At 44.9% G+C, this 23,570-nt stretch overlaps 1 protein-coding gene across 3 annotated transcripts in view; it reads left to right on the top strand.

Moving 5' to 3' along the window:
* Positions 1 to 23,570, top strand: part of LOC133395980 (SH3 and multiple ankyrin repeat domains protein 2-like) — a 304,904-nt gene that overhangs the window by 49,790 nt on the left and 231,544 nt on the right. For all 3 annotated transcript variants that reach the window (XM_061665354.1, XM_061665346.1, XM_061665361.1), the window contains exons 2-4: positions 5,338 to 5,565; positions 20,038 to 20,241; positions 21,956 to 22,027. In XM_061665354.1, the coding sequence (XP_061521338.1) occupies positions 5,356 to 5,565; positions 20,038 to 20,241; positions 21,956 to 22,027 (486 nt within the window). In that variant the 5' untranslated portion in view covers positions 5,338 to 5,355. The remainder of the gene's footprint in view (positions 1 to 5,337; positions 5,566 to 20,037; positions 20,242 to 21,955; positions 22,028 to 23,570) is intronic.

Raw genomic sequence — 23,570 nt, 5'->3', positions numbered from 1 at the left:
TTATTGGAAAGGAGGTGGATATTGAGTTAGGTGGCAACAGCACATTCTCCAATTTTACACAGAACGGGGAGATTGAAGATAGGCCGGTAATTGCTCATTGGCTGTGTCTGAAAAAACTCAGGACATACATTAGTGTATGTATGAAAGTGAACAGAATTTAAAAAACTGCACACATGATAAAAGAGCCAGACTTCAGTCAGGGTTTTCTGTCTTTTTTTCCAATCACAATGGAAGAGATAAAGTTTTTAAATACATACCAATTTATGCTCCACCATCTTGCCTCCAAACAGCAGCACAACCTTTTCATAAAGACAAAAGAAAGCGCATGTTCCTGGTGCTTGCGTTTCAAAATGAAGCATAACAGAGAAAAAGGTCAAAATGTGTCAGATATACATTAACTCCTTTAATTTTTGACTTGCTGTCCAGGACCCACCTGCAAAACATTTTCACGACCAATGAAATGAGAAACACTGGCATTGGATAGTGCTGGAAGTAAAGAGGATGCTTTATAGTGCAAGGCATTGTTTTCTTTAATCGTCAAGGATATTACTTAAAAAAATATATCACAAATTTGGGATTTAACTGTAGGTAACAAAGAGACAAAAAGGACAAAGGACATTGCATTAATATATATATATATATTTTAACAATTGTTTTCTGCAGTTTGCACTCTATTGTAGTCTCTGCACTATCCATGTATATTTAACTTATATTAGTATTGCAATAATTGAAGACCCTTAGATTACCTGTAGGTGTGAATGTGAGTGCAAATGGTTGTTTGTTTATATGTGCCCTGCGATTGGCTGGCAACCAGTTCAGGGTGTGCCCAGCCTCTCATCTGAAGTCAGCTGGGATAGGCTCCAGCACGGCCGCGACCCTAGTGAGGAGAAGCGGTACCGAAATTGGATGGATGGAGGGATGGATAGTATTGCAATGTTTTGCTAAATTAATTTGGTAAAAAATAAAAATCTGAGTTCTCAGTTTCTCATTTCCCTCTAAAATGTCAGGATGAGCATAGTTCAAATAAATGACCTTTACAAATTATCACACAGCAATTTACAGCTGAGATATACTGTAATATTTTGATAAGCCTGATAACATCAGAAAAGCAAAATACCATCAAATATGATGGATTGATGGACTGATGGATTGATAGCGGCGGCACGGTGACAGACTGGTTAGAGCGTCTGCCTCACAGTTCTGAGGGCCATGGTTCAATCCCCGCATGTGTGGAGTTTGCATGTTCTCCCCGTGCCTGCGTAGGTTTTCTCTGGGCACTCCGGTTTTCTCTGGGCACTCCGGTTTTCTCCCACATCCCCAAAACATGCATGGTAGGTTAATTGAAGACTCTAAATTTCCCATAGGTCTGAATGTGAGTGCGAATGGTTGTTTGTTTATATGTTCCCTGCGATTGGCTGTCAACCAATTCAGGGTGTACCCCGCCTCCTGCCCGATGATAGCTGGGATAGGCTCCAGCACTCCCGCGACCCTTGCGAGGAGAAGCGGATCAGAAAATGGATGGATGGTTATGTCAGAGAAAAGATGTTCATCAATCATGTGACACACCCATCGATGACCCATTGCTATCAAACAAGCATACAAGCTTACAGACATACTCATAAATGCTATCAATCCATCCATCCATCCATTTTCTGAGCCGCTTCTCCTCACTAGGGGCACGGGCGTGCTGGAGCCTATCCCAGCTGTCATCGGGCAGGAGGCAGGGTACACCCTGAACTGGTTGCCAGCCAATCGCAGGGCACATACAAACAAACAACCATTCGCACTCACAGTCACACCTATGGGCAATTTAGAGTCTCCAATTAATGCATGTTTTTGGGATGTGGGAGGAAACCGGAGTGCCCGGAGAAAACCCACACAGGCACGGGGAGAACATGCAAACTCCACACAGGCGGGGATGGGGATTGAACCCGGCCCTCAGAACTGTGAGGCTGACGCTCTAACCAGTCAGCCACCGTGCCGCCGCTATCAATCCATCAGTTTCAAAATTATTTCACAGTTGATCAATCTAATGACACAAAGACAGAAAAAGAAAAGTCCAATGATAACCTCCATGAAGGCTTGTCATCATTGGCCTATCTTACTGCGTTGATTGGTCACCAAATTTGAAAAGATCACAGCAGTTTCACCTTCTGACTAATGCACAAATCAGCCAGTGTGTTTGCGAACAAAATACATACAGTATATCATGCATTGACACCCTTCTTGCAATGAGGTGTCAATTTAAAACTCTTTTGTTAGTTAGTGTTTCATTAAAACCTGTGTGTTATTATTATTACAGTTTAAAAATGAATATGAAAACATACACGGGTCAGGTGTGGTGTGAACTGGGCGGTAGCCGAAGGCAGTGACCTTGGTGGTCCGATCCCCAGCTACAGAAGCTGGCTCTAGGTATGTGGAACGTCACGTCTCTGGCAGGGAAGGAGCCCAAGCTGGTGTGTGAGATCGGGAAGTTCTGACTAGACATAGTCGGGCTCGCCTCCACACATAGCTTGGGCTCTGGTAACAGTCCTCTCAAGAGGGGTTGGACTCTCTTCCACTCTGGAGTTGCCCAGAGTAAGAGGCGCTGAGCAGGTGTGGGTATACTTATTGACCCCGGGTCGGCGCCTTTACATTGGGTTTCACCGCGGGGGATGAGAGGGTAGCCTCCCTCCGCCTTTAGGTGGGGGCACGGGTCCTGACTATTGTTTGTGCCTATGCACCAAACAGCAGTTCAGAGTACCCACCCTTTTTAGAGGGTACTCTACTCTTTTTAGAGGGGACTCCTTCGTTCGGCTGGGGGATGTCAATGCTCACGTGGGCAATGACAGTGAGACCTGGAAGTGCGCGATTGGGAGGAACACCCCCCCCAATCAGAACCCGAGCGGTGTTCTGTTATTGGATTTCTGTGCTCATCACGGATTGTCCATAACGAACACCATGTTCAAGCATAAGGGTGTCCACACGTGCACTTGGCACCAGGACACCCTAGGCCGTAGTTAGATGATCGACTTTGTGGTTGTATCATCGGACTTGCGGCCGCATGTCTTGGACACTCGGGTGAAGAGAGGGGCGGATCTGTCGACTGATCACCACCTAGTGGTGTGTTGGCTCCGATGGTGGGAAAGATGTCTGGTCGACCTGGCAGGCCCAAACGTAATGTGAGGGGCTGCTTGGAACGTCTGGCAGAATCCCCTGTCAGAAGGAGTTTCAACTCCCATCTCCGACACGATTTTGCTCACGTTCCGGGGGAGGCGGGGGACATTGAGTCCGAGTGGACCATGTTCCGTGCCTCCATTGCTGTGGCGGCCGACCATAGCTGTGGCCGTAAGGTAGTCGGTGCCTGTCGTACTGGCAACCCCCGAATGGTGCTGACCTCGACTTCGGACCTTGTGAGTCAGTGGGGAGAATACTTCGAAGACCTCCTCAACTCCACCGACATGCCTTCCCATGAGGAAGCATAGTCTGGGTTCTCTGAGGCGGGCTCTCCTATCTCTGGGGTTGATGTCACCGAGGTGGTTAAAAAGCTCCTCTGTGGCAAGGTCCCGGGGGTCGATGAGATTCGCCCAGAGTTCCTAAAGGGTCTGGATGTTGTGGGGCTGTCCTGGTTGACACGCCTCTGCAACATCACATGGACATCGGGGACAGTGCCTCTGGATTGGCAGACTGGGGTCGTGGTCCCCCTTTTCAAAAAGGGAGACCGGAGGGTGTTTTCCAACTACAGGGGGATCACACTCCTCAGCCTCCCTGGTAAGGTCTGTTCAGGGGTGCTGGAGAAAAGGGTCCATCGGGAAGTCGAATCTCAGATTCGGGAGGAGCAGTGTGGTTTTCGTCCTGGCCGTGGAACAGTGGACCAGCTCTACACCATCAGCAGGGTCCTTGAGGGTGCATGGGAGTTCGCCCAACCAGTCTACATGTGTTGGAGAAGGCGTTTGACCGTGTCCCTCAGGGAGTCCTGTGAGAGTTACTGCGGGAGTATGGGGTACCGAACCCCCTTACACATGCTTTTCGGGCCCTGTACGTCCAGTGTCAGAGTTTGGTCCGTTTCCGGAGAGGTTTCGACTCCGCCAAGGCTCCCCTTTGTCACCGATTCTGTTCAGAATTTCTTGGCACAGCCGAGGCGTAGAGGGGGTCCGGTTTGGTGGTCTCAGTATTGCATCTCGCTGGACGCCTCCCTGGTGTAGTGTTCTCGGCATGTCCCACTGAGAGGATACCCCAGGACGAAGCAGTACATGTTGGAGAAACTTTGTCTCCCGGCTGGCCTGGGAACGCCTCGGTGTCTCCCCGGAAGAGCTGGATGAAGTTGCAGGGGAGAGTGAGGTCTGGGCTTCCCTGCTAAAGCTACTGCCCCCGTGACCCGACCTCAAATAAGCGGAACAAAATGGATGTATGAATGGATGGATATATGTCGTATATATTGTTAGGTTCAGAAGTATTTGGACTGTTTCTATGATCTAATCTTCTATGTTTTTTCTTTACATGTTACCATACAAACAATCAATTAAACAACCTGAGCTTTAACTTAAGACAGTTCAACAAAAACTATGGCATGTGCCACATATGAATTTTATGCTGAGTACCTACATTTTCAGTTTTCAGTTTGTGCAAAGTGGCATAATTGTGAACGTAACCTTATTATTATTATTTTTTTTTATTATTTCAGTTAGAATTATTTGGAGTCAATGAATACCTGAACTGCTGCTGTGAATTCCAGGAGAAATGGAAAATTGCAGCAAATTATCGCTCATCCTTGTGATACTGTCAATCTCAGGCACAGTTAATTTTAAATGTTTTTCAATCAGGCTTCTGTGAATGTTTAACCTTCAGCACATGCAGTACAATTTTCAACTCTGTGATTGACTATTTTCTATCCACAATTGGTACACACCAAGTAATTATGTATTCAGAATTTTATGAATGTCTCCTAATTAGGTCAATCATGAAAGCATGAATAGAAGCTTTAACTACATACAGTTCATTTTTCCGAGTCAAAAATCATTTGCCACCAAATTTATTACAGTTCAACCCTGTCTCTAAATCTGCACTTTTTAGGAGTATGGATTTGTTCATGTGGTTCTGGCAGGGGCATTACTCACCTTTTACTCACAGTGCCAAAACCTTTTGTGAAGCTTTTCAGACACACGTTTTGGTGGTACAGTTACAGGTACACTGGTACAATCAGTGCAGAGTGCAGTGAAATGCATGAGGATAAAACATCAAACTAACAAGCATCCTCTTGGGAAACCTCTGAACAGAACTAATGGTTTCACACCTACCTTTGTAATGAAGCAATTGCGTTAGAGATGCTGACTGATGCTCTTTCCTTGTCTGACCCAGCTAAATCTGCCAGGCCTGATGTCTATTCCCCGGAGCCCCACTTCTAGTGAGGATGAGATGGCCCAGAGTTTTTCTGATTACTCAGAAGACTGCGCTTCTGAAAGCTCCCATGAAGAAACTATTTATGAAACTATAAGGGCCACTGCTGAGCCATCGCCACGCCACATGGACGACATCCACATAAACTCTCTGGTCATCCGTGTTATCATCCCCGACCTGCAGCAGACGGTAAGTGACTTTGATAGATGGCACAAAGGGGGAAGTGAGTCTTACAAGGTACAAGGTACTTTTATTGTCAATTCTACAATATGCGGAGCACATAGAGAGGTTTGAAGTTATGCTACTCAAGGGGTATTACATAATACAGTAAACATTGTGTTCTTAATGAAAGCCAATATAAAAGAGAGAATAAAAATGAACGTTTTAACACTAGTATTTGCAATTTTATTTTTGCAGTCTTCTCATTGAGAACAAATACTCCCCCCACTGTGTTCACTAATGATGGGAGAAACGGCTGCACAGCAGATATTAAAAGCATTTACACATACTGTCGAGAGTAATAACAAAAAAGTACAGTGAAATTATTATATTATGTATCATTTAGGGTTGTGAAACTGAGCTGTTTAGTCAGGGTTCGTAGTCCATCCATCTATTTTCTAAAGCTTTTGTCCCATTTAGGGTCATGGATGAGGTGGTGCCTGTCCTAGCTGACCTTGAGCAAGAGGTGGGGTACAAGGGTTGGTAGTAGTCAACATAAAATTCTGAAACAGTTTAATCTTATAAGTGGACAAAAAAATCAGGAGGAGACCCCAACTACTTCATGTCCCACACTGCTGAAGCTTGATGCCATAAAGTAACCCTAGCAAAGGAGGATAGGGACTGGGCTGGACCACAAATAGTGAAAATTCACTTATAATCGATTATATAATTGGATCGCAAAATAAATAAATAAAATGCTTTACCTAAAACAAATTCTTGAATAAACTGCCAATAAGCAGTTTTGGGATTGGTTACCCCCCCCCAAAAAAGGTAAAACAAGCAAAAATGGAACAAATAAAAAATTGAAAAAAATTGAAACCAAATCTGCAAATAGGTGAATCCGTGGGTGCTGACCCGTGAGTATGTAAGGGTCCACTGTACTGAACTCATCCAAACGGCACAGGTGGAGACAGGCTTAGGCAAAGAGACGTGGAATGTGTCGTCTCTTCAAGTCACTGATGGTGTAGTGGTGCACTTGCCTGACTTTGGTGTGGGCAGCGTGTGGATCAGTTCCCACTCAGTGACGGGGTGAATATGAGTGTGAATGGTTGTCCGTGTCTATATGTGCCCTGTGACTGACTGGCGACCAGGGATAAGCGGTGTTGAAAATGGATGGATGGATGGATGTGGAAGCTTCAATTGGACGGAAGTGGGATTGATAATCTTGGTAATGGGGAACGGACCAATGAAGCGCGGAGTGAGTTTCCGGGACTCTGTCTGAAGTGGAAGGTCGTGGGAAGGGAGCCAGACGGACTGACCCACCTTGTATTCGAGCGTTGGGGACCGATGATGGTCCACGAGCAGTTTGTTGCGAGCCGCTGACCCGGTCACTGAAGGACGTCAGAGCGTGCAGAATCGGGTACAAACAGGCGGTTTGGAGGCCCGGTCTTGGGATGGGGGTGAGTTTTCTGGGCCTCCTTAACCACCTGTTCGATCTGCCATGTGGCTGCTCCAACGAAGCACAAGGAAGGAAGGATGGGTTCCGGTTTGTCAGGGCTGGAGGGGGGTGAGTAAATTTGAGACAGGGCATCTGGTTTGCTGTTTTTGGAGCCAGGACGGAAGGAGAGACCAAAATTAAACCTTCTCAAGAAGAGAGCCCAGCGAGCTTGTCGAAGGTTAAGGCGTTTGGCGGAGCGGAGGTAAGAGAGATTCTTGTGGTCTGTCCAAATGATAAATGGTAGTTCATTCCCCTCCAGCCAGTGTCGGCACTCTTCCAAGGCCCATACAATGGCCAGCAGCTCTCGGTTGCCGATGTCGTAGTTCCTCTCGGCAGGGACAAACAACGGGGAAAAAAGGCACAGGGGTAAAGTTTCTGGGTCGTGGGAGAGAGGACAGCCCCTGCCCCCGTGTCCGAGGCGTCAACCTCGACCACGAACTGGAGGGAGGGATCAGGGTGGCCAAGAATGGGCGCACTGGTGAACATGGTCTTGAGTTGACTAAATGCTTGGGATGCTGCTGGGGTCTACTGAAAGGGGGAGCTGGTGGATGTGAGGCCGAGTGAGGGGAATTGCGATTTTGCTGTAATTACGGATGAATCGACGGCGAAATGGCCAAGTCTTTGCTAAACACCGGAGCGAGATCATGGTTTTCTCCAGGGACTCGGCAGAGGTCAACGGGCGTGGAAAAGGGTGGCGATTTATCAGAGGGCGGTATAGCTTAAAACTTTGACAAACAAATATGAGCGTTCATCCAAAGTAACCATGTGGTGGTAGCTGAGACAGGACGAGTGTTGTCCAGCTATTCGGGAAGACAGGAGGAGCTTCCAGAAGACTGGAACACTGCAGCCAAGGTGATCAGAGAGGCAGGCAGGAGAGTACTTGGTATATCTTCTGGCAGGAAAGGAGAGAATGAGACTTGGTGGTGCAACCTCACAGTACAGGAAATCATACAAGGAAAAAGGTTAGCTTAGAAGAAGTGGGACACTGAGAGGACTGAGGAGAGGCAAAAGGAATACATTGAGATGTGATACAGGGCAAAGGTAGAGGTGGCAAAGGCCAAACAAGAGGCATATGATGACATGTATGCCAGGTTGGACACTAAAGAAGGAGAAAAGGATCTATACAGGTTGACCAGACAGAGGGATAGAGATGGGAAGAATGTGCAGCAGGTTAGGGTGATTTAGGATAGAGATGGAAATATGTTGACTGGTGCCAGTAGTGTGCTAGATAGATGGAAAGAATACATCGAGGAGTTGATGAATGAGGAAAATAAGAGAGTAGAAGATGTGTGGTGGACCAGAAAGTGGCAATGATTAGTAAGTGGCAATGATTAGTAAGGGGGAAGTTAGAAAGGCATTAAAGAGGATGAAAAATGGAATAGCAGTTGGTCCTGATGACATTCCTGTGGAGGTATGGAAGCATCTAGGAGAGGTGGCTGTGGAGTTTTTCACCAGCTTGTTCAATAGAATTCTAGTGCGTGAGAAGATGCCTGAGGAATGGAGGAAAAGTGTGCTCGTGCCCATTTGTAAGAACAAGGGTGCTGTGCAGAGCTGTGGGAACTATAGAGGAATAAAGTTGATGAGCCACACAATGAAGTTATGGGAAAGAGTAGTCGAGGGTAGACTCAGGACAGAAGTGAGTATTTGCGAGCAACAGTAGCCGAAGTAAAACTGAATATGTGCATGAATGAGAGAGAGATGCGAAATAGGCCAACGGTTGGAGGAAGTTGTCAGGTGTGTTATGTGACAGAAGAGTCTCTGCTAGGATGAAGGGCAAAGTTTATAAGACAGTGGTGAGGCCAGCCATGATGTACGGATTAGAGACAGTGGCACTGAAGAGACAACAGGAAGCAGAGCTGGAGGTGGCGGAAATGAAGATGTTGAGGTTCGCTCTTGGAGTGACCAGGTTGGATAAAATTAGAAATGAGCTCATCATAGGGACAGCCAAGGTTCGATGTTTTGGAGACAAAGTTAGAGAGAGCAGACTTCGATGGTTTGGACACGTCCAGAGGAGAAATAGTGAGTATTTTGGTAGAAGGATGAGGAGGATGGAGCTGCCAGGCAAGAGAGCTAGAGGAAGACCAAAGAGAAGGTTGATGGATGTCGTGAGGGTAGACATGAGGGCAGTTGGTGTTCGAGAGGAGGATGCAGGAAATAGGCTTAGATGGAAAAGGATGACGCGCTGTGGCGAACCCTAAGGGGACAAGCCAAAAGGAAAAGAAGAAGAGGTATAGCTGAGAGCAGGCAGTGTGAGTGGCAGTGAGGACTCCATCCGGGGATGGCTAAGTGTGTCCAGTCAATGGTGGGGTTGTGTTTTTTGAACCATGGAATTCCGATGACTAATGGGCTATCAGGGGAAGGGATAACAAAAAGTGAGATGTTCTCACGGTGATTACCCGAAATGAGCGATGTAAATGGCACTGTTTGGTGGGTAACGGGGGAGATGATTTGGCCATCCAGGGCTGTGACGTTCTTCAGGGACTGAAGTGGTTGGAGAGGGATTTGGAGCTGGTGAATTATTGCTCCATGAATGAAGTTGTCATCGGCACCGGAATCTATAAGGGCAGTAATGGGTGTGTTCTGGGCAGAAACTATAATGCAAGCGGGAACGGTCATGTGAGAGGGAGAGCTTGAGGGAATGGAGGTTTGGCTCACGGTGAGCCTTGTCTTTTGATCGGAGGGGGCATGAGGAAATAAAGTGACGGGATTGACCGCAGCAGATACACAGCCGCTAGATGACTCGACGCTGACGCTCCTGAGGGTCTAGACGTTTTTTACCAATAAGCATGGGCTCTTCGGTGGCTACGGGGAGTGACGGAAGTGCGGAAGACGGTGCGGGAGGCGGGTGTGACGCAGACGGCGCTGCGCCCGGAGTGGGAGGGCATTTGTGTGAGCGAACCCCCCTCTCTCGCAGTCTGTTATCCAGATGGATGGAAAGGCTGGTGAGATCCTCGAGAGAGAAGGCCTCGTCCTGGACCGCTAGCTCGTTCTTGAGCTGCGTGAGCGTGAGAAGACGACGGGTGGCTTCTTTGCCCTGAACGCGGTGATCGAACACTTTACGGAGTTTTTTGGAAAAGGAATCGAATGAGTGGAGTACCGGGGAGGAGTTTTGCCATAAGGAAGTGGACCATTTTGCTGCTTTGCCGTCGAGGAGGCTAGTGACATAAGCTGCTTTGGATTGTTCGGTGGGTAACTGTATGGTTGAAGGTTGAAAACGATGAGGAATTGACAAAAAATGGCTACATGCACCTAGGTCCCCGGAGTAGGGCTCGGCGGCAGGACATGAGGTTCTTGTACGGAGGTGGGGTGGCGCTGAGGCTGCGGGCTCGGAAGGCGTACTTACAGGTGAAAGTTTGGATAGCATCATCGAGGAAAGGAGGGATTGTTGTGTGAGGGGGTGTAGAGATTCCATGAGTTCTTGGAGAGTCTTTTCTTGTCTTCCTATGTGGGCTCCTTGGAGAGTGAGTGCGTTCATCAGTGCCTCCGGAGTTGCTGGGTCCATAATGGCCAAAGTATTCTGTCACATGTGGGGAGTAGCTGGACCCAAGAGCAGGCGGAGGCAGAAGTAAAATGATGAACAGTTTATTGAGGAAAGGTTATGGAAGTGGTCCTGGATGTGTAGGCAGGCGGCGGCGTGGACAGGTGGCAGGGAGTGGACAGAACAGGCGGCTGGCTTGGTGGCAGGAATAATGTGAGTCAGGAATACAGGGGAGCACTGGGAACGAGGAGACACAAGAGTTAACAAGGGAAGCAATGAACAGTATAGCTTACTTGACATAAGGTGGGCCGTGGTACCGCTAGGAGAGGCTGCAATACTTAGGCGAGGATTTCCGGGAACAGGCAGGCTTATATACACCGGTGGTGATGAGGCTGATTGAAGACAGGTGCTGAAAACAGGGAGTCGGGAGAGAGAGGACACGAAACGCCCTCCCTGCTCTAATAATGGAACTGCAGGGCAGTATATGACAGTAGCCCAGTAAATCACAGGGCAGTTGTGAATGGAGAAACCAGTGAGAGTTGCCTCCATGATAGCAGGTGTGAACCACAGGACAGGCAATGAAAATAAAATATGGCCATGTGAGAAACTTGTACTTACTGAGTCAATATGGCTGCCACATTTAGGATGGCCTTCTTAAAATATGGACTTCATAGCTGTCACTATTAAATACATTGTCAGTGGTTGGGTTTGTGGGGTTTGAGGCAAAGCAAGATGTGCAGGACCCAAGTCTGGGGAAGCAGGGAGGCAAGGCAGGAGTGAGGAGTCAAAAAATGCATTTAAATTTAAAAAAACAAATGCAAACAAGGATCATAGCAAACGCAAAATGAACAAAGTCCCAAAATCTTAATTCAAAGTAACAAAGAAACATGGAAATCAAAATGCTGACCACTAAGAAACTTGACAGGATAAGGAAACATGGGCTATGACAACTGATGACATTTGATAATTGAACCAACAAGGACTGAAAGAAACCAGGGAACTAAATACAAGCAAACTGCCGAGACAATGAGAAACACATGGAAAAGAAACAAGTGGCTGGAGGGAGCTGGTAGGTTGACACAAGGTAGCGGGCTGACCAGAACAGGTGGAGACAATAAACAAACTAGCACACAAGCCATGAACAACATGGGACACAAGAAAACATGAAACAAGACTAAATCTAATCTAAACAAAACACAGACTGTGACACACATACTCGATCAGAGTGAAAACCTTAAACCAGATGGAATTTACTATCAATTCCCAGAATGTATTTTGTTTGCTTCAACCTCTGAATTGTCTTCCAACAGCTTCTTCCCTCTTGCGATCAACTTCTTAAACACCTACCCTACAATTCCATCACAACATGCTGGCTATTATTTTACTTGAGTTCATTGTCACATTTCTGTGGGGCCAATTATACATTACTCATGCACTCACTGTAGTTGTCTCGCCACGCTGCACTATTTGCATATCTGTTGTTCACCAATACTGGCCACTCATGCCACAGTAGCATCTGCTCCATTTGCGCCCTGATTGAGGAGTATCTGCAACATTTGCACAACCAACATTGTCCCAGATGATCGCACTACTCGTCACTTTAAACCGCATACACTCCTTGAAGTCTCAGCGCCCTTTGCAGAATGGTCATTGCACCGGACTATTGCAATATTAGTCATTCGAACTACTCTAAGTGCTAGAGGACTCTGCATCTTTTTGCACAATTGTCAAAAAAAAAAAATGTACCGGCATTACCAGATAACCAGCAACCCTTTACTCCTCAGTGACTGTTATTTTTGTTGTTTTTTTGGTCAATGTCTTTATGTCTCAAAAGTGTTCTCTGTCAATTGACTGTCTGTTGTCGTAATTCCTTGTGTGTTTTTTGGACATACTTGGCAAATAAAGATGATTTTGATTCTGATTCAAGCCTGAAAGTCAAATAACAGTTACAGAGTGTGAATCCATCCAACCATCCATTTTCCGTACCGTACTCACTAGGGTCGCAGGCGTGCTGGAGCCTATCCCAGCTGACTCTGGGCGAAAGGTCACATATGGAGACAGACGACCATTCACACACCTGCAGTCACCGAGTGAAACGATAACCCATGCTGCGAAGATTGAAATCACCCGAATATGCCGCTACACCATCAGTGACATTGAATGTGTGGATATTTTGCATATATTACATATTTTATTAATGTGTGCTGTGGGAATCGTGCATGTTTTATTTGCATTGCGTCCTCACAAAACCATTAGTTTCACGTGGCTTTTAATTAAGCCCAGATATTTTGCATTTACAGTACGTGAGTGTAATATGAGTGCATGAGTGCATGACTATAATGGTGCTCCCCTGGGCAGTTTATGGTGTGATGATTAGTCTTCCCAGTACGGTATAGACAAACAGGGGAGTTAATGGCCCAAGTGAATTGCTAAAATCTATATTGAATTAAAATCCAGGTCCCACTTTTAAAAAATATAGTCAGTGGCACATACATTCTGAATATGTTCTTAATTACCAGTATGAAACAAAATCTCGTCAAATGACATATGCCATCAATTTAGGTGATGTGTAAGTGAAATATAGTAAGTTACATTTTTAGTGTTGAACCAATGTAAACCATTTGTTTGGCTTGTGATGGTAATGACGCTTGCGACTCTAGTTACAAAACAGAGGCCCTGATTTATTAAGATTCCTATTAGTGGGCACTACATTGTATGTTCGAGCTAGCAGATTATGTGTGCTGTTGGTGGCTGTTTTTGATGTGATTTACTAAGATGGAATTGAAAGTGTTAGTGGAAAAGACAAACACTATGGCAGTACAGAAAATCATTAGCTCTGAAAATATTATTAAATATTGGATGTACAGTATGTGTCCATTGTTTGTAACATTGTGTTTTAAAACTTGGAGCAACGCACCCGCAAAACTGCTCTGGGACAGTTGAGTACCAATTTTCACAGTGCGCTGAAATGACCCAGATGCACGGAAATGCGTTGAAAGCAATTTTGTCATCGGTGACATAATAGCATGACTCCTTCTTGTGACTGGCTCCAAGTCAGTCCTTAGATCATTCAGAAGCTCCAAAATTGTAATGCTGATTAGATGAGATGTCAAAAATAATAATTTTTCAGGCATTTACATTTTTTTTTTTACGAGCGGAAAAGCTCTGCCTCATATTTTGGCTGTGCTATACTGGCACCACTTTGCATGCCGGTCTGCACCTCCTTTCAGATGCGGAATTTAATACGCAAAATCAGCCATCGCAATACCTCTCACGCTTGATAAATCACATTGTACATGCTAAATTAATATATTTGTGCATACTCCCATCAGACAGAACATGAACTGCATGGCAATTTTAGTTGTTTGCCAGACTCAAGGCGGCACGGTGATCGACTAGTTAGAGCGTCTGCCTCCCAGTTCTGAGGACCGGGGTTCAATTCCCGGCCCCGCCTGTGTGGAGTTTGCATGTTCTCCCCATGCCTGTGTGGATTTTCTCCGGGCACTCCGGTTTCCTCCCACATCCCAAAAACATGCATCAATTGGAGACTCTAAATTGCCCATAGGTGTGAATGTGAGTGTGAAATTTTGTTTGTTTGTATGTGCCCTGCGATTGGCTGGCAACCAGTTCAGGGTGTACCCCGCCTCCTGTCCGATGATAGCTGGGATAGGCTCCAGCATGCCCGCGACCTTAGTGAGGAGAAGTGGCTCAGGATGGATGGATGGATGCCAGACTTAACCTGGCTGCACCCGGTTTATAGTTCACTTTCGATATCTGTTTGTGTGAGCAGTCAAGTTTGCGCCAATTTCTGCATGTGCAAACCTTTAGTAATTTAGGTCCAGAATGGTTTTTTGGGCATGCAAAAACCCGTATTGACAACTTAAACTATGTAATGAGAAGCAGATTTCTTATTTCGTTTGTTTGCTAAAATTTACAGAAGGTAATTTTTTCTGCTTGTCTGTGTAAACAGTGTTTTGCTCAGATACCGTGGTACTGTATATGAGTGAAGGATTCATTGTAATAGGGAGTGCAGTGCAGTGCTGATGTGATGGCTTATTCATAAGCTAGATGCATGGTCCATTGTTTGCTGCCTTTGTCGTCTTTTTGGCATTTTACTGCCAAGCTCTAAATTGTTCTTCTCCTGGCAGTAAGGTTGAGGTTAGCTGGTGGTAGGTGTGCTGCAGATATGGCGATTGTTTATTTGTAGCTATTGCTGTCTATTCAGTGTGATAATTTTGGAAAATCATTTTTGAGGTTTTTTTAACATACAGTATCAGATAGAGATGTTTAATCCTCAGGATTTTTGTGTGTTTTTTGGACATACTTGGCAAATAAAGATGATTCTGATTCTGATTCTGAGGAACTTTTATTGGTAGCGCTCAAGCAGCTAAAAAATAGCCATGAGGGCTGAATTGTTCAGACATTGATTGTTAAACAGTTTCCCATATTAGAAACATGGAGAAAGTTATTGCAAAATGTCAACTTGTATATACTGAAAAATTTGAACTTGTATATACTCATGTCCATCCATCCATTTTCTGAGCCGCTTCTCCTCACTAGGGTCGCGGGCGTGCTGGAGCCTATCCCAGCTGTCATCGGGCAGGAGGTGGGGTACACCCTGAACTGGTTGCCAGCCAATCGCAAGGCACATAGAAACAAACAACCATCCGTACTCACATTCACACCTATGGGCAATTTATAGTCTCCAATTAATGCATGTTTTTGGGATGTGGGAGGAAACCGGAGTGCCCGGAGAAAACCCTCGCAGGCACGGGGAGAACATGCAAACTCCACACAGGCGGGGCCAGGGATTGAACCCGGGTCCTCAGAACTGTGAGGCTGACGCTCTAACCAGTCGTCCACCGTGCCGCCTATATACTAATTTATTCAACAAAACTAGCTTTTCTTACAATTTATGTGTCCCTCGTAAAAATTATTTTCTTTGAATCACTTAATTTTGACAGCAAATTTGATAGTTTTCGTGAAAGTCTTTTGACTAAAATGAATTTTGGTTAAGTCACAATTTTGTCCTCGAAATTGTTTTAATTTTAGTCTAGTTTTACTTGACGAAGTAACATAAGATTATAGTCGACGAAAACTCCCGTAAATTTAGTCGTCTAAAATAAAGTGTGTAAAGGGTATAATCTAAACTTTCCCTTCACTTTCTGAAAGTCATTACATACACCTAGATCAGCAGTTCTCAGTGTGGTACAAGTACCACCAGTAATAGGCGGGTGGTACATTAAGGAATCACTATATTAAATTTGCATAATGTTACAGCAGTTTAAGCTTTTTATTTATTATTCCAGTAGAGTAAATTTGTAAATACATAAATATAAGTAAATAAAAGAAATATAGTTGTAGTTAACTTAAGTTCAGTACATTTACAATTAATCATTTTGAATTGTTTTCAAATATGTATATAGGTACAAGTCAATGTAACTTTTGTGTGCAATATATTTTTTATTTAATCATTAAAGTGCAATTTATTTTTCCATATTCAAGCACAGTGTTAATGCATGCTTGTTATAGTGGTTTACAGTATTAAAATACAGCTTTTATAAATACAACCCCTTCTATTTTTTAATTAACACTTAGGCCTAGTATACTTCTGTATTTTCATGTTTTTCTTAACGGTAGTACTTGGAGATAGATATTTTCAAAACTGCGCGTGTGGGTTCCGCTCGAGTATAAAGGCAAACTGCTCACGGGATAGCCACAGTGACGTCAGCGCAGTCGCCGCCCGCGCGAGTATAAAGAAGCCTTGTCTAGTTCACTCATCAAACGACACAAGGAAGTCACATACAACTGCATACAACGTCTTATATTGGGCTTCCTGGGCACAGGTATTAACACTACATAAGCACACACACACACACACACACACACAAACAGCAACATCAGAATTTACACATTCAAATTTTATTTTGTTATTTTTATTTTATTGATGTTCATGCAGTGGCACGGTGGACGACTGGTTAGAGCGTCAGCCTCACAGTTCTGAGGACTGGGGTTCAATCCCTGGCCCCGCCTGTGTGGAGTTTGCATGTTCTCATCGTGCCTGCGTGGGTTTTCCCCGGGCACTCCGGTTTCCTCCCACATCCCAAAAACATGCATGGTAGGTTAATTGACAACTCTAAATTGCCCATAGGTGTGAATGTGAGTGCGAATGGTTGTTTGTTTATGTGTGCCCTGAGATTGGCTGGCAACCAGTTCAGGGTCTACCCGACCTTCTGCCCCATGATAGCTGGGATAGGCTCCAGCACGCCCGCGACCCCAGTGAGGAGAAGCGGCTCAGAAAATGGATGGATGGATGATGTTCATGCTCTGACAAAGCTGCTGCCCCTGCGACCCGACCTTGGATAAGCGGAAGTAAATTAATGGATGGATGGATGTTTCCATGGATATATATTTATTTGAGGGACTTAATTTAAATCTAACCAATGCTGCATTTCTATTTATTTATGATTAAATTGCAAATCTGTGTGTATCTTTGAAACTGAAAGTTTGCTTTGGGAACATCACTTAAAGGGACATATGGGCCAAAATACGTTTACAGGCATTGTTCGGTGTGTGTTTTAGAAGGGAGACCACAATATATGATAACATGTTTTAATAATAATAATAATAATAATAATAATATTGGCTGGCAACCAGTTCAGGGTGTACCCCGCCTCCTGTCCGATGACAGCTGGGATAGGCTCCAGCACGCCCGCGACCACTCGTGAGGAGAAGCGGAACAGAAGATGAATGGATGAATGAATAATAATTATTATTATTATTGTCATTATTTTGAGTGAAATATTAAGTCTTGAAGATGGAAGAAGCATCAATAGCCAGAAACAATAAAAATAATAAATACAATAATCTGAAAAAAAATCTGTGTGGACCTATTATTCTGTACCTAATATTTGTGCTTCATATACTGTATGCGGACCCTGAATTGCTAACCAGGGATATCAGAAAAGTATGCCACCACTTACAGTAAGGCTGTCTTATGAGCGAGTGTCGACATGTTTAGATCATTTAGTTAGGCAAAGTGTGACTATACAGGTGATGAATTGAAAATTGAGTCTCAGCCTTGAGGTGTTTATGCACTGCGCACTGTCTCATCAGTAGTTTTCTGTGAGGCTTCACAGAAGCATTTTGCTTGATGTGCATGTATCCTCATCCATGGAGCATTTCAAATGGCTTTGTCATGTACAGTACATGAGAAACCAGTGAAAGAAACAGCTTCCAGATGATGTGTTGGCAGATAAAGAATACTCCAAAAGAAAAAAGGAAGAGACCAGGCAGGCACTTGGAATGATGGCAAATTCAGCAGCCAACTAATGCCCTTCTCTATCAGAATGACTCTCCTGCTTATTATCTACTTGGAATATTGGAATTTATTTTAATTTTTTAAACAGTGGGTGTAGCCTAAGTAATGCCTAGATCAGACTACAGGATTTTAGCCTTGATAGTATCATACCCGATTTCCGAGATCGGGCACGACATATTTTGTCGGGAACGACAAAACTTCGTGTAGTGTTTGTAGTGTGACCTCAAGCAATCCTTGAAGAAACATCTTCTCCCGAGCACCAGTGACGACCACCAGTTTTTCCTCCTTTTGTTCTCCCCCCGTCTCTCCCAACCCTCCCCCATAATACATTGGTAACGAGTGTATCCGGTCGCGTTGACAGGTGTCACGTTTTCGGGTTCTGCCTCTCCGACACTGTTTGATTTGACATGATAAAGCCCAGTGATCGTAAAAGATGGTATGGGGTGGTATCGGAACACGTCGTGTAGTGTTGCCACTGTCTGCCCGAGATATGGCGAGATTTTATGCCAGTACTCTGACATAGTGCAATCGGGAAAGACCATATTTGTCTTGTAATCTGATCCAAGCATAATAATGTAAGCGTAAGGTTACACAGGATGGGCACATACGTGTAATTGCCACGCACTGGAGACAAGTTCAATCAAACAAAATATGGCTCTAATATGGTTGCTGGCTTTCCCAAAATTATCAGAGCAATAGATATCTTCGGTAACACAAAAATATGCATGTTTGCCTCTACCAAGGCCTGCCGCACACCACACAATGCGGCTAAAACCAACTGGAATGGGTCATTGCAAAAAAAAAAAAAAGACAGTTCTCAACTGTTATGACGTCAGCCCAAAGGCCGCAACAAAAAGGGAGACAGACCGTGTATGATTACTCAAAGAATAGTTTCAGGACATAAATCATATGAAACCCAATTAAACCAAATTAGACCAAATTATGATGTTAACCAAAGTATATACAGTATGTGAATAATCAGTCGAGACAATCGTGTAGTGAGTGGATGAGTGGAAGATGTATGCATGGATGTTGCAAGTTCCAAACGTATTCTAAGAATAACAAAACAAACCCAAACCCAGGACCAAATAATAGGAGTAGACACCATATGTGCGCCGTCCAGTAGCCAGGGGTAGCCGTAAACAAGACCAGCTGAGAAGAAAGTGGAGCGTGAACATGCTCTAAACATGACTTAAGTAGGAGTGAGACTCCTAGGCACCAGTTTTATCCTGGATTTTGTTCTGGCTTAGCTGGAGAAAGTTCTGTGCCATCGAGAATTGATCAAAGATGTCTAAAATAGGGTGAAAAAAAAAAGAGCATCCACTGGACTGGTGTTATCAGGAGACAGAGATGTGCAGCTGGGTATCAATAACTATGGAAGTTCACGCCATGCCTCCTGATGATACCGACATCTGGTTTCAACCATAAAAAGACAGAAAAATATTCTCATACCCACATCATCACTGAGTGAGAATTTAACTCATTATACTGAAGTCGGGCGAGTGAACCACCACACATCATTGACTTCATGTTGCCCATGTAAATGGGACAAGGTTTTTTTTTTGAAAGAAATGGTAAATCGAGTCCACTTATATAGCACTTTATCTACACCAACACAGTGTCCAAAGAGCTTTAAAGAGGCCTTCAGACACTAATGGGCGACTGCTGCCATCCGAGGCGCTATGGGCAATTTAGGGTTTAGTGTCTTGCCCAAGGACACTTCGACAGCGGACAGTTGGAGCTGGGATTTGAACCCCTGACCCTTCATTCAGTGGCTGACACGTTCTACCAACTGAGCTACAGCCACCCCAATGAACTCAATTAGATGTCAAAGTAATTTTTATGTGGTCCCCAGGGCATTGCAGATTATTGATAGCTTTATTTGAACATATAAACAGATAAGATAGACATACAAAGAAAGAAAGAAAGAAAGAAATAAAGAAATAAAGAAAGAAAGAAAGAGAAAGAAAGAGATGAAGAAAGAAAGAAATAAATACATTTAATCCTTTGGCACAGTTGGACAGCAGTTAGAAAAAGCTAAAAACTTTGTCCTTTGAGAGTATTTGAATTGAGAAATCGTGTCTTGGTTAGTGCTATGTAGTTTGAGGGATTAATAATTCTTTAGCTCTTTTTTGTGTTGATTTTTAATGACCCCATTAATTTTTCCTGCTTATTTTGCCCACCCTACTCCCTTCCCAAAACCAGAAATGTATGCGGTTCAACCCTAACGCAACAGTCTGGGTTGCCAAGCAGCGGATCCTGTATACACTTAATCAGAGCCTGAAGGACGTGCTCAACTATGGCCTTTTCCAGCCTGCCAACAGTGGGAGCGATGGCAAGTTCCTGGATGAAGAACGTGTCCTCCAAGAGTACCCTCAACCAATCAGCAAAGGTGTTCCATGTTTGGAGGTACACATTCATTTAGATATTTTTTTATTACAGATTCAGCAGATTCGGGAGGAGCAGTGTGGTTTTCATCCTGGACGTGGAACAGTGGACCAGCTTTACACCCTCGGCAGGGTCCTCGAGGGTGCATGCGAGTTCGCCCAACCAGTCTACGTGTGTTTTGTGGACTTGAAGAAGGTGTTCGACCGTGTCCCTCGGGGAGTCCTGTGGGGGGGTGCTTCGGGAGTATGAGGTACCAAACCCCCTGATATGGGCTGTTTGGTCCTGGTACGACAAATGTCAGAGTTTGCTCCGCATTTCCAGCATTAAGTCGGATTCGTTTCCAGTGAGGGTTGGACTCCGCCAAGGCTGCCCTTTGTCACCGATTCTGTTCATAACTTTTATAGATATAATTTCTAGGCACAGCCCAGGTATAGAAGGGGTCTGCTTTTGGTATTGCATCTCTGCTTTTTACAGATGATTCTGTTGGCTACATCAAACCGTGATCTCAAACAGATGACTCTGTTGGCACCTCCAAATCTGACACCATAGTCTTCAGTCTGAAAAGGGTGGAGTGCCCTCTGCAGTTCAGGGATGAGATCCTGCCCCAAGTCGAGGATTTCAAGTATCTTGGGGTCTTTTCACGAGTGGGGGAAGAATGGAACGGGAGATCGACGGGCGGATCGCTGCAGCGTCTGCAGTGATGCAGACTTTGTATCGGTCCGTTGTGGTGAAGAAGGAGCTAAGCCGAAAGGCGAAGATCTCGATTTACCAGTCGATCTATGTTCCTACCCTCAACTATGGTCACGAGCTGCGGGTTGTGACCGAAAGAACAAGATTCCGGATACAAGTGGCCGAAATAATTTTCCTCTGCAGGGTGTCCGGGCTCTCCCTTAGAGATAGGGTGAGAAGCTCGTCATCCGGCAGAGGCTCAGAGTTGAGCCGCTGCTCCTCCACATTGAGAGGAGCCAGATGAGGTGGATGGGGCATCTGATTAGAATGCCTCCTGGACCCTACCTGGTGAGGTGTTCCGGGCATAACCCACAGGGAGGAGACCTCAGGGACGACCCAGGATACGCTGGAGAGACTATGTCTCTCGGCTGGCCTGGGAGTGCCTCGGGATCCACCCAGAAGAGCTGGACGTAATGGCTGGGAGAGGGACGTCTTGGCTTCCCTGCTTAAGCTATTGCCCCCGCGACCTGACCTTGGCGGATTGGCTGATTATTACATCAGTGAAATTAGTAAAAGTAGAAAATATGCAATGCATAAATTGTGCATCCTGGATTTTCATCTTCTAATCCTTGCATCAGTCAGATATGGCATATATGTTTAGGTAATTTAACAGGATTTATGAATAGGGTTTTAGGGGCTCTATTTTCATAGACGGCAGATCACCAAGAAAAATCGGGGTTTTGGTGCGGTCTCCAAGTGCCCACTTCATGGCACAGATATTTCTGATCTCTTTTACATCATCTGCCCGTGAAGGTCTATTTGCAGTTCTGTATAAACTCGGCATGATTCGATCTCCCAGACTCGAGCAAATACTTTGTTCTTCTGCCATGTCAAAGACTTTCAGTGTGCTTCTACCGTGCTGCATTTTGAAATTTTAAACACTACATGGATTTTGGTGAAAGGATTAAACTTTTGAATTTTTGTATTTTCCACATCTTATTTGACCTATTATTTTTCTAGGAACGTTTGTTCTTTTATGTTTTAGCTCTTGTCTTTGTCATTACAGTTTCGCTACAAGAGCCGAGTCTACAGGCAGTCCAATTTGGATGAGAAACAAATTGCCAAACTTCATACGAAGGTAAGAATTTCATTATAACATAAGTGTACAAAAAACAAAATGCACGTACATTATATAATTAATATTACATAGTAATATTTTAGTCTTGAGGTTAATGTAGTTACTTCCAGCTGGCTACTGCAAAGGGGAGAACACATTCACTATTTACTGTGGCAAGATGACAAAAAAATTGTAGGATTTAAATGATTCATTTACCACATGAAGAATTCCACTCCCACTACTGAACGATTGGGTTTTTGCAACAGTGCTCCCTCTGTCAGTCAGAAAGGGCTCAGTGTTGGGTCCTATTCTGTTTTGTTTGTACATACTGTAAATGGTGCATGACGACAAAGTGTTTTATGAATCACCAACAAAATGCCCATCAAGCCTCAGTGATCTTAAACCGACTAATGGTCACTGTAACAGACACTGAGCTAGAACAAAACGGTATCAATTTGTTTCTTAATATGGAGGCAAGTTTTGAGAATTTTTTCACAATTGATGCAAAAGAAATTGAGGTGTTAAATGAGTTTAAAAACTTCGATATCACTGTAGATCCCCAACTAAAGTTTAATGCGCATATAAAGCGCTGTGAAAATCAGTCTGAATTGTTTTAGACTTATTGGGTCTGTTCTGCTGCAACTGGGGCCAGGCCACTGATTCAGTATCCAGGCCACTTTCTTCACTCTTCAAACGAGACTTGGAATTTTTTTTTTTTTTTAAATCAGAAAACAGAAAAAAAAAAGCCAAGCCAAAACCCCACCGCAGCAACCCCACACCACAATAAACCAGGACAAGACCCACGTAAACGCCGCCCTACAGCACCACAAACACCACTCCCGCGCCCCACTGGTGAAAATCGGTAAAGGAACCAGTGCTCCACAGCACTCGGCCCCATCCATCAAAAAAAATAAAAAAATAATAATAATAATAATTCACTGGCGCTGTGCGAAGCCCCACAACCACGCCAAAATGCCGAGCCCCAGCGCGCACCCACCAAAACAAAAGGCCACAAGCTCCAAACTGGATGCCAAGCCAAAACCCGCACACAAAAACCACCCAACACAATGTAACGGCGATGTAAATTATGAGTGAATACAAGCGACCCCAACCCCGGCCCCTAATCCCGACCCCCGCTCCAAGCTCACAACCACCCGCTCCAAGATCACAACCCCCCACCCCAAAGGGCACGCAACAGAACCCTGCACTCCAACACGAAAAGCAACCACACACGCCACCGGTAACCTTCCTCCCTTCCCTTTCGATGGACGGAAACAAACATCACAAAACACCGACTCCCCCCAACTCCAACCGACGAGGCACAAAGGGATTTCCTGCGACACTGCGACACAACGCCCATGCGAACCCCATCCCAAGCCACTGCAACGCAAAGCCGCCACGGCGGAGGAACAGCTAAATGGGAAATTCTCCCCGTTATCGTCGCCCATGCTGGCCCGAAGACCAAAACAAACGGCAAAAGCCATCAGTGCAAACGCGCAACCAACCGCCCACCCCGCCAGCTTTCCCAACGCCGGCACCGATGCACTCCACAGCCCCACCCATC

This window comes from Phycodurus eques, chromosome 2 (assembly GCF_024500275.1).
Source record: "Phycodurus eques isolate BA_2022a chromosome 2, UOR_Pequ_1.1, whole genome shotgun sequence".
In the NCBI taxonomy this organism is placed as follows: domain Eukaryota; kingdom Metazoa; phylum Chordata; class Actinopteri; order Syngnathiformes; family Syngnathidae; genus Phycodurus; species Phycodurus eques.
This window is presented reverse-complemented; position numbering and strand designations above follow the sequence as displayed.